We start from the raw sequence: 11,609 nt of genomic DNA on the forward strand, positions 1-11,609 counted from the left end.
GGATGGGCAAAATGCTGAACCACAGACCAGCTCCCCCATGCCCTTTCGGCTAGAGGCTCCTGGCACACCCCTCACCCCGGTTGCCCACCCATATTTACGTCCCCACCAACGCAGAGCTTTTTCCCTTGCAAGACTTGACCTCACGCCACCTGCAACCCTGCAAGGAATATTCCCGCAAACTCCACACCCGGAAAGGCTTTGTTTTAGTTGTGGCACAAAGGTGGAAACCAGGGTTCCACGTGCTTTATTACCCTGCACCTTTCACACGGCAAATATCTAAACCCCGTGCAGAAAGGAAAAGGTCAAATTGCTCTGACTTCTCCAGGGTTCCCTTTCTATGGAACAGCCTTAGGCGAAAGTATAAAGGTAGCAGAATTTCTGAGAGATGCTATGAAACTACGTCGCTATAAAGACACTGTTTAACCGTATTGCCTTAGAATATCGTTTTGTAAGCAGACTCCAATTTTATGCCTTGACTTACAGTGGTGCCCCGCAAGACGAATGCCTCGCAAGACGGAAAACCCGCTAGACGAAAGGGTTTTCCGTTTTTGAGCTGCTTCGCAAGACGATTTCCCCTATGGGCTTGCTTTGCAAGACGAAAACGTCTTGCAAGTGTTCCGATTTTTTTTCGCTTTCCCACCCTTTTTCTAAGCCGCTAAGCCGCTAATAGCCTTTTAGCCGCTAATCCTTTAATAGCCGCTAAGCCTTTAATAGCCGCTAAACCGCTAATGGCGCTAAGCCGCTAATAGGGTTGCTTCACAAGACGAAAAAACCGCTAGACGAAGAGACTCGCGGAACGGATTAATTTTGTCTTGCGAGGCACCACTGTATATACTTTTGTGGACTCTCTGCGTGCCAGTTGATTGATTGATTGATTGATTGATTGATTAATGGAAATGGTGTGTACAGACAGGGATGGGGGGAACAAAGACTCCCGCGTGTCTCCCCCCAACCACAACCTTGTGTCCGCTGATGCTGCTTCGGGTCAAGTCTGGGTCCCTCAGTCTAGGTGACGAGAAGCTGCTGGGAGGCCGGGAGGCCGCAAGATTCTTTATGGGCATCAAAGAGCTCCTTCAGGGCCTCAACGTAGAGAGCGTGGAAGCTGTTCACCTCGTCCTCGGTGGGGCGCGGGCGGAGCGGGACCGGGATAGGCTTCCCCACTGCAGGAAGGAGAGGAAGCATGGACAGTTGGGGGGTCTGCTCTGCCCCTCGCCCCCACCCCATGGCAGCCAGGGCCTCCGCACCCCAGCAGCTTTGCACCCTGGCTTGGGATTCAGGGGTGGTTTAAGTGCAGGAACCCAAGGGACCCCTGAGGGTCATCCACCCCAACCCTCTATAATGCAGGAATCCCTGAATGGTGGCCAAACCAACCTCTGCTTAGTAACCTCCAAGGATGAGGAGAAGGAAGTGTGTGTGTGTGCGTGCAATCTCCACTCCCTCCATAGCAAGCCCCATAAAACGAGCCTGCTCATTTGATTCCTGCAGAGGGGTTGGGCTCGATGACCCTTGGGGGTCCCATTCAACTCCACAGGTCTCTGGTTCAGTTCTAGGAGGGGGCGAAAGCACCACAACCTGCCGTTTTGTACGATGCAGAAGAGTTTGTGGCTCTTTGCAAGCAGGTTGGTGGGTTGGGATTTTGGGGTGCAGGGAGAAGGCTAAGGAAGGGATGGGGAGCCTGCTGGGTCCTTACCCACCACCGTGAGGGGGACAGCCATGGGCAGGAGCCCCCAAGAGGTGCTGGAGAAGAGACCCCTCCCGCTGAAGAGGCAAGGGGCCAAGCGGGTCAGCTGCTTGAAACCAAGCTGGAAGCGGCGAGCAAAGCTGCCCTCGGGGAAGCGGATCTGTCGGAAAATGTCGTTCTCCCCAAAGGTGTAAACAGGCACCAGGTCAGCCCTGCAAGGAGGAAGAGGAGGAAGAAGGTGTGAGGAGACCCAGAGCTTATAGGGTTAATAGTGTGGGAAGTTAAGTCCTATCACTGGGGGGGGGGGTGTTCAAATCCGGGGTTTACACTTTGTTATGTGAGCTGATTTACTTTCTGTTTTGAGAGAGGGGGAGACAGCATGTCACCGTGCTCTCCCGGGTCGTTGATTTATTTTGCTGCTGTACAATAAATCGCTTCTTAGATTAGAAGGAGCTTCGTACAAGGGTTTCTCTGCATGACTCAGATCCCTACACACATACACACACTATCTGTTATGCTCTGCTGAAGCCAGGAGGAGCAGAGCGGCGCATCAGAAGAGTCCTGGACACCAAAGCACTTCAGCAGTTCACAGTCAAAACAGAAGTTCAACAAAACAGGTTATGGCTCATAACTCACAGGTTATGGAGTCAGCCACCCAGGCGATGCGGCAAGCTCTTGAGAGGGTCCATCACAGAACCACAGCAGGAGCTAAGATCCATTTCACCAGAAGTTTTTTTGAGCTGAGGCTACGTCCAGGGGACAGCATCAGAGAACATGTGGCAAAAATGGTGGCTGTGTTTAACCGACTGAGACAGTTAAACATGAATTTTCCAGATTTGAAAGTTTACATTCTTCTGAGCTCACTAGACAAGAGTTATGACAATTTGTGCCTAACTCTAGAAGCCATGCCCCTTGCCGACCTAACGTTGCAGTTTGTCTCGGATCGCCTATGTGATGAGGAGGAACATCGGCAGAGAGAGGGGCACACTGGCCCAGGCAGTCCTGCTTCCAAGAGTGGGGGGCAGTGAAAGAGGACACCGTGAAGGCTTTTGCTACAAGACGTTATCGTTGTGGCTCGGAAACCCACCTGCGTAAACAATGTCCCAAGGAAGCTGCACAGAATGCCTCCAAGGCCGTTGCCCCGAGCAACCAGATTAGGGGAACGGACCGGTGTGGGAACGTAAGGAAAGGTCCCAGGGGAACTGACAGAGACGCAACGTCACATCATTTGGCGGTTTCCATGGGAACGGTGGGTGATCGACAGTGGAGCCAGTCATCATCTGCTGCCATCTGGTGGCGAAATGCGGAACTGCAGAGCTGTTTCTGAAGGAAAAACAGTCACGCTTGCCGATGGTTGCAAGAGACAGCTGACAACTGTTGGCTCTGTTTTTGTTCCTTTTTTGCAAGCTGAACTGGAAGCATTTGTGGTCCTAGGGATGTAATGCTGTCTATTGTCTGTGTCTTCTTTAGTTAGAGATGGATTTAAGGTTTGCTTTGAGAATAATGCATGCTCTATTTCCAGGGGCGGGACTGGAACACTGAACAGCATTCAGTGTTGAATGTCAGAACAGGCTATTCTGGAAACGTCTCAAGCAGGTAAGGGTAACACTGGGTCAGCACAGGCACAGTGTGCAAATGTTCCCACTCACTATATGTGTCATCATTTGTGGCACAGGAGGATGTCCCACTGCAATTGGGGATATGTGAGGAAAATACCAGGGTGCACTGAGGGATGCAAAATGAAGTCATGTGCCAAGTTCCTGGATTGCAGAGCATGCAAGGAGGCAAAGGTAAAAACGAGCAGTTATCCTAGGTCTGACAGGGTAACCAAGAAACCTTTTGAGTTGGTTCATGCAGATATTTTGGCCTTATGCCTTTTTGCAAGTCTGGGTGGGGCTAAATAGGTTTTAACCTTGACAGATGATTACTCCAGAAACAGCTGGGTGATACCTCTGAAGGACAAGGGTGAAGCTGCCACCATGCTGAGGGAGTGGGTCACTGCAGTGGAACTCCAATTCTCACTGAGGGTTTGCAGTTTCCAATCAGACCGTGGTGGGGAGTTCACTGGGTCTGCGTTGCAGAATTACTTTCGCCAGAAAGGGATACATCACAGGTTGATGGTTCTGCATTCACCACAGGAAAACGGGATGACAGAAAGGCGGAACAGAACGCTCCAGGAAGCGGTGGAAGCGATGCTTTTTGACTCAGGCTTACCACAACGCTTCTGGGCGGAAGCTTGGGAAATGGCGAATTTCACTCTGAATCGTTCCTACAACCGTTTCCTACACACACACTATCTGTTATACTCTGCTGAAACCGGGAGGAGCAGAGTGGAACATCAGAAGAGTGCTGGATGCCAAAGCACTCAGCTGTTCACAGTCGAAATAGATGTTCAGCAGAACAGGTTATGGCTCATAACTCACAGATGGAATGTCAGGTCAGGGAGAGCATGTAATCCAACCAAGAACCTTGCGAGGGAGGCTAGGCTGTGGGAAGTCAGGGACTTTAGCATATGGAATTCACGGCCTGTTATACATTGAGAGAAAACTTAATTGGGGAAAAGAGAAGGTCCCAACGAAGGAGGAGTGGCTTTTGAAAGACGTGGACTAGGCAGAAATAGCAAAGCTCACAGCAAAATTAAGAGATCAGAATGATGAACTTCTTACAGAAGGGTGGAGGCCGTTTGTGGATTACAGTCAAATGAAATCACGGACAGAATTCAAGATAAAAGGAGCAGAAGAAAAATGATAAAACAATTGTACTAATCTTTTTGTAATACATGATGATACAGCACAGTAGAAAAGCTTTGAGTAAAAACACTGTAGGTGGAAAGTCCACTTATGGAACAGTGGAATTACTTGTTGGGAAGGCTACTGTGAAAATGTATGAAAAACGTAATGAGAAGTTATACAGCAAGGAAGGGCAGGGACCTTCCGTTCTCGCAATTGCTTTATTGGGGCAAAATCCACAAGGAAGCACTTCCATGCTCACGAGGCCCAAGATATTGCTGACCTGCACCCAATGCCCCCCCCGGACACCCCCTTGCCCCCTCGGTGCCCCTACCCGTGTTGCAGCGCCAAGCGCACGAAGCCCTTCCTCCCCTGAAGGTGGACGCGCTGCTCTCCGGGGACACTGTCCAGCATCTCGGACGCGCCCCCCACCACAATGACCACCGCGTGCCCGGGGGGGCCACTCAGGAGGAAGTCCAGGGACCTTTTGTTGACTGGGACCATCCCTGGAAGTGGGAGAAAGCAAAGGTGCTTGTGGGTGTGAAACATCTCCAGGGGTTCCCTGCTTTGCAGAGGGTTGGACTAGAGGACACTCGCAATTCTCCTCCAACTCTGAAATTATGTGAGTCTATTATAGCACAAAAGGGTCGCTGGCAAAGGATCAGCGTGTCTAGAAGTGGTTGGAGGAGAGACGGTGGCTATCAGATTGAGGTTGAATCCTGACAAGACAGAAGTATTGTTTGGGGGGGCAAAGGGGGCGGGCAGGTGTGGGGGACTCCTTGGTCCTGAATGGCACAACTGTGGCCCTGAAGGACCAGGTGCGCAGCCTGGGAGTCATTTTGGAATCACAGCTGCCCATGGAGGCGCAGGTCAATTCTGTGTCCAGGGCGGCTTTCTACCAGCTCCATCTGGGACACAGGATGAGACCCTATCTGCCCGCGGACTGTCTGGCCAGAGTGGTGCATGCTCTGGTTATCTCCCGCTTGGACTACTGCCATGCGCTCTACGTGGGGCTACCATTGAAGTTGATCCAGAAACTACAACTAATCCAGAATGTGGCAGCTAGACTGGTGACTGGGAGCGGCCGCCGAGACCACATAACACCGGTCTTGAAAGACCTACATTGGCTACCAGTACATTTCTGAGCACAACTCAAAGTGTTGGTGCTGACCTTGAAAGCCCTAAACGACCTCAGCCCAGTAGACCTGAAGGAGCTTCTCCACCCCCATCGATCAGCCTGGATACTGAGGTCCAGCACCAAGTGCCTTCTCGCAGTTCCCACCCTGCGAGAAGTGAAGCTACAGGGCAGAGGGCCTTCTCAGCAGTGGTGCCCGCCCTGTGTAATGATCTCCCATCAGATGTCAAAGAGAAAAACAATTAGGGTAGTTTACGGCGTATTAGGGAACTGGGCGTATAAGATGACCCCCTAAATTGGCCACTCCACACCGGGAGGAAGCCGCCCAGCAAAACCGGCTTAGCGTCGCTGTGCAGCTTCCTCCCGGTGCAGAGTCCACTGCCGCTGCCCAGCGAACCCATACCCAGCGTATAAGATGACCTCTGACATATTTGAGAATTTTCCGGTGTTAAAAAGTAGACTTATATGTCAGAATCTATGGTATCTGACTTTTAGGAGACATCTGAAGGTTTAGGGAAGTTTTTAATGTTTGGTCTTTTATCATGTTTTTAATTCTCTGTTGGAAGCCACCCAGAGTGGCTGGGAAAACTCAGCCAGATGGGCGGGGTATAAATAATAATAATTATGATCATCATCATTTGCACACAAAAAATGCCCCTTTTCATTTGCACAGGAGCGAAGAATGGAAGGGAAAACAGACATTCTTGCTGGGGAATTCTATTCCGAGGGGCTCTGGGAGGGCATTCCTGAGACTGGGGTTGTTCCTCCCATTGGATGGGCCAGGCAGGGTTCTTGAAGATGGTCCTTAGGGGAGGGGCCACCCCACTTCCCCACCCCCACCATTCCTTGCCCTGTTGGCCTCACCTGAGCTCATCATGTACTCCCGGTAGACGGGTATGCGGAACTGCCGTGCAAGGAGGGCCAGGCTGGGGCGGAGGCCGGGGAAGGCGCGGGAGAAGCCCGTGGCCTCGGTGCAGAAGACAGAAAAAGCTCCTGCGCAGATGATCCCGTGGGGGTGGGAGCCCAGGACGTAGTTCCGCGTTGGGGGCAGCTCGGCCGTCTTCACCAGCTGCAAGGAGAGAGGGGCAAGTCATTTGGCATTTGGACCCCCACCTGAATGTCACATTCGTGGGCATGCGCAGATTCCATGGCCAGCGGCCTTTGACAACCACCACCTCCTCCTCCTCCGTGATCTGGTCTCCAGGGGTTCCAGAGACCCTGGGCATCCTTCAGGAGCCCTGCCAGCCCCCTTCTCATACCTTGATGGGGAAATAATCCCGATGGAGCTCCCAGACTCTCCAGCGCCTCATCCAGTCACAGCGGCGCCCACCTGTGAAGACAAGGGTTCAGGCAGGGGATGGAGTCAGAGAACTGTGGGGTTGGAAGGGGACCCCCAGGGGTCATCCAGCCCAACCCCCTGCAATTCAGGAATCACAGCCGAGGAATCCCTGGCAGGTGACCACCCGACCTCTGCTTAAAAACCTCCACAGTAGGAGATCCTGAGGGTGAGAAATGGCTTAGTCATGTATAATGAGATAAGAATCCAATGTCTTTGCTCAAACCAGGTCTCTCCATGGTACCATGGAGACCTTCTCACCCCTTGCCTATTACAGTTGTTAAGAGTCGTCAACAGGCTCATCTCAGCTATCTCCCAATCTCCCATTCCCACCACCCTTCTGAGTAATATCCCTCCCCACCTTCTCACTATATAGAAGGGCCCGGCAACTTCTGTTTCAGTGTATCTGAAGAAGTGTGCATGCACACGAAAGCTCATACCAAGAACTAACTTAGTTGGTCTTTAAGGTGCTACTGGAAGGAATTTTTTTATATTCCCTTTTTAAGTTCGCAACGGTAACGTGTGCTCAGGTTCGCTAGAACCTCTATAATCACTCTGGTATTTTCCCCTTTGTTCCCTCTTAAAATACAAGACACGACACAGTCTTTCATAAAAGTATAAAAAGAGTTTACTCACATTCTGTTCACAATCAGATCCCAGAAGGCAGACAGGCTTAATCTGAAGAAGTGTGCATGCACACGAAAGCTTATACCAAGAACTAACTTAGTTGGTCTTTAAGGTGCTACAGGAAGGAATTTTTTTATTTAGGCTTAATAAAGTAATATACATTTAGAATCTATCTTATAAGAAGACAGTCCCTTTCTCCTCTCTTGGCTGGGAGCCAAGAGGGCATCTTTAGCAGATGTTACTAGAGCGGTCGCAGGTGGCGCTGTGGGTAAAAGCCTCAGTGCCTAGGGCTTGCCGATCGAAAGGTCGGCGGTTCGAATCCCTGCGGTGGGGTGCGCTCCCGTCGTTCGGTCCCAGCGCCTGCCAACCTAGGAGTTCGAAAGCACCTCCGGGTGCAAGTAGATAAAATAGGGACCGCTTACCAGCGGGAAGGTAAACGGTGTTTCCGTGTGCGGCTCTGGCTCGCCAGAGCAGCGATGTCACGCTGGCCACGTGACCCGGAAGTGTCTTCGGACAGCGCTGGCCCACGGCCTCTTGAGTGAGATGGGCGCACAACCCTAGAGTCTGGCAAGACTGGCCCGTACGGGCAGGGGTACCTTTACCTTTACTAGAGCGGTGGAAGAGAAGCAAGAGAGAGATGGCTGGTCTGCCCTGTGCTTTTATCATTACCTGCACAGGTGAGGCCACACCCACCTCTGGTCACTTGCGGAGGAAGTATGTCCCAGGAAGTTTACCTGCAGGCTGGACAAACATCCCTCCCCATGCCTAAACATGTACACTCTAGGAATGTTGTAATTGACTGCTCCTGTGTTTTACATCCCACAAGAGATAAAGAGAAAAGCTTTCTGCCATTGTGTCTTTTATTGGGTATTTTTATTTGTTCATTTCTATATATAGGGTACCTACGATCTACATCTGGGACGCGGGTGGCGCTGTGGATTGAACCACAGAGCCTAGGACTTGCTGATCAGAAGGTTGGTGGTTCGAATCCCTGTGACGGGGTAAGCTCCTGTTGCTCGGTCCCTGCTCCTGCCAACCTAGCAGTTCAAAAGCACACCAAAGTGCAAGTAGATAAATAGGTACCGCTCCAGTGGGAAGGTAAACGGCGTTTCCGTGAGCTGCTCTTGTTCGCCAGACACGGCTTAGTCATGCTGGCGACATGACCCGGAAGCTGTATTCCGGCTCCCTTGGCCAATAAAGCGAGATGAGCACCGCAACCCCAGAGTCATCTGCGACTGGACCTAATGGTCAGGGGTCCCTTTACCTTACGATCTGCATGGACTGCTTGCATGGCTTGAGATGCCTATGAGGTCCATCAATTACCATATAGCATGTATTCAACTCAAAAAACAGCAACAATTTGTTGTGGACAAAGGATAGCTGGACATATAAAGGGCCCCATCACCTTCAGTAGCTTAGGGCCTCGTCAAAGCCCAATCCGGCCCTGGTTGGGGGGAATCGAACTCACCTCTCTCTGGCGTGTCCCAGTCGAAGATCCACCAGGCGAAATACAGAACGCTGATAGGCCAGTAGGAGGTGAAGAGCAGGTAGACCAGGAGAACGGAGAAGAAGGAACCTGGGGGGAGGAGAGGGAAGGAGATTCTGTGGAATCTTGTTTTTATGTTGTATGCTGCATATGTGATTGCAAAATTCTGATTCAAAAACCAAATAAATTTATTTTTTTAAAAAAAAACCAATATCACAATGTGGACTTCAAACCAGTTTTGGATCATATATCGATATATCTTCCAACTCTGAGTGCAAGAGCAGCGCTCCCCCCTCACTGGGATTCAGAGGCCCTGCCTGGGACCACAACCCCAATTTCACGGGACCCCCGAGGATGTGATCTGAAGCCTCCCTTAACCCAGAAGAACATTTTAGGTTGGAAGGGGCAACCCAGGGTCATCTAGCCCAACCCCCTGCGGTGCTGACTCCCTAGTCCAGGCACACCTGGCGGAAAGGTGCTTTGAAAAGAAGAGGGGGTTTGGCCTTTGGGGGAGGGGGTGAAATAAAAAAATTAAGGTTATATATATATAGATATATATATATAGATATATATATATATATAATAAATGTACCAAGTAAACATGTACATAAATATATAAACCACATGTCTGAAACCCCACAGGAAAACAGCCCGGAAACCATTTTGGCTCCCAAACTGACCAAACGATTTCTCTGCAAGGTTGAAGGAAAATGGAAAAGCCTCCCCATTGTCTTTTCCTTCACAAATCCTGTCTGAAGGGTATGTCTGTGTATGAACAGGGTGAGCCTGTGACCTGGCTCAGGAACTAAGCATTTGTCACCACAAAAGACTGGCCAGGCTCCCCAGGGCATCCAATCAAGCGAGCATTAACAGGTAACCTGCCAGACAGGAGATAAGCAACGCACTCAGATTTCTGTTCTGGACCACACTTTCTGTGATGTAGGTGTGATGTTTCTGGGGGTGGTCTTGGACTCCAGCGCTGGCAATTTAAAATGTCTACATGAGGGCGGGCACATCTGGGTTCTGGGTCCTCCTCCTTCTCCTGCGTGTGAAGGGGGCACCCTGTTGCAACTGTTCAATAAAGATCAGACTAGCTGCTTTGCTTCTCAATATTCTCTGCTTGGCCTCTGTTCTTTTCTCCGACCGATGGAGAACCTGCAAAGGACTCTATAAGGGCTCTTGTGTCCCCCCATAAGGAAATACGGGCAGATTTACGTTTATTACAGGGGCCTGGCCTGCCAAGGGCCATGGCCCCGGGAAGAGGAGGAGGCCAAGCTGCCCCTCTTCCCTGAGCACCCCCTGCCCCTCCCTCCCTCCCACCCCAGCTCCCAACTTACCAAAGAAGAGGAAGGTAAGGACCAACTGGAAGACGCTAAGGGCCTCCAGGTGTTTCTTCAGATCCATCTTCTGGCTCTGGGTCTCAGGAAGAGATCCTGGGGGGAAAATCCACGGGAGTGGGGGCTGCAGCCAGGAGGGGCCCCTGCCTTGGCAGGAGGGAGAGCGTGAAGACACAGGTGTGTTCAGCACAGGTGGCCTCTGACCTGCATCCCAAAGCCCAGCTGCTCCCCTTCAGCCGTGCCCTCAGGAAGGGGGCAGCATGTGGAGGAGGAGGAGGAAAGAGGCTCACTTGTCCAGGAGAAGACGTCTTGCCCGCGGCTGCAATGCACAAGTCTCTCTCTGCCACCTGCACTTTGGTAGCCAGGTGAGTTGGCAGTAAGGATGCTGCTGGCACCCAGGTGAGGAAAAGGGGACCTGGCTGAGCTCTCCTCCTCTGAAAGGAGACAAGGCATGTCAGATTCTTTTCTTTTGACTCGCAGCCCTGCCTGGCACCTGTCTTGCTGGCCCTCTGCTCCCTCCCCTTGGCCCTCATTCCAGGGCCGCCCCGCCCTCTTGGCCCACAAGACAAAGGGTTGGGGTGCCAGGATTGATTGCCCCATCTGCCTGCCTATTTATATCCCCCCCTCCCCAGCCAAAGCCGGGGTCAGAGCAGCATAAAATGCCATAAAAAGCAGGGAAGAACCGTTTTCAAAACAACAGATTTATTTCAAAAACAGTGGGACTTCTGGTAGAACCATAAAGCGGTATAGTTGGAAGGGACCCCCAGGGGTCATCCAGCCCAACCCCTTGCAAGGCAGGAATCGCAGCTTTGGTGGTACTGTAGCTCTAGGGAAGAAAGACTGCCTCTGAGCAGGTGAAGAGTGCTCTGAGGATCCACAGCTGCAGCTGCCTCCCTTTCAAAGGGATCAAGCGCAGCTCCTCCTGATGGCCTTTAGGTGCCCCTGGAAGAAAGACAGGGTGAGAAATCACCGGGATTTCTGAAGCCCCCTGTGGGTGGGGGTGTTGGGGGCAGTTCAAAGGTTGCCCCCTCCTCCATCTCCTGCCAGGCAGGGCAGTGAGGTCCAGTGGCGTAGCATGGGGGGTGCAGGGGGGGCCGGCTGCACCGGGCGCAACATCTGGGGGTTAGGGTTAGGGGGCACAAATCCACGGGTTAGGGGGCGCAAATCCACGGGTTAGGGGGCGCAAAGTACTTGCCTTGCCCCGGGTGCTGACAACCCACGCTACGCCACTGGTGAGGTCCAAGCTGACCTGAGCCTGGCGCGGGCAGAGGTAGAAAT

The 11,609-nt window shown here is 51.8% G+C and overlaps 1 protein-coding gene and 1 long non-coding RNA gene across 3 annotated transcripts; one reads left to right on the plus strand and one right to left on the minus strand.

Moving 5' to 3' along the window:
* Window positions 1-869: 869 nt before the first annotated feature.
* On the minus strand, window positions 870-10,837 carry LOC310692148 (2-acylglycerol O-acyltransferase 3-like). 2 transcript variants are annotated; one of them, XM_083472763.1, is made up of 8 exons: window positions 10,622-10,837; window positions 10,332-10,427; window positions 8,977-9,084; window positions 6,805-6,875; window positions 6,410-6,614; window positions 4,745-4,916; window positions 1,691-1,893; window positions 870-1,160 (listed from the first exon to the last, which is right to left on the minus strand). In XM_083472763.1, exons 1-8 carry the CDS (start codon window positions 10,782-10,784, stop codon window positions 1,006-1,008), a joined length of 1,173 nt encoding a protein of 390 aa, XP_083328889.1. In that variant the 5' UTR covers window positions 10,785-10,837; the 3' UTR covers window positions 870-1,005. The 2 variants fall into 2 exon arrangements, with proteins under 2 accessions (XP_083328889.1, XP_083328890.1); XM_083472764.1 differs by having other exon boundaries at window positions 10,536-10,760.
* On the plus strand, window positions 7,452-9,085 carry LOC310692264. The gene is made up of 3 exons (XR_014518694.1): window positions 7,452-7,552; window positions 7,650-7,764; window positions 8,131-9,085. It is a non-coding gene; the product is annotated as an uncharacterized lncRNA (long non-coding RNA).
* Window positions 10,838-11,609: the final 772 nt, after the last annotated feature.

Source organism: Podarcis liolepis, assembly GCF_965112155.1.
Source record: "Podarcis liolepis genome assembly, chromosome: 13".
NCBI classification, from domain to species: domain Eukaryota; kingdom Metazoa; phylum Chordata; class Lepidosauria; order Squamata; family Lacertidae; genus Podarcis; species Podarcis liolepis.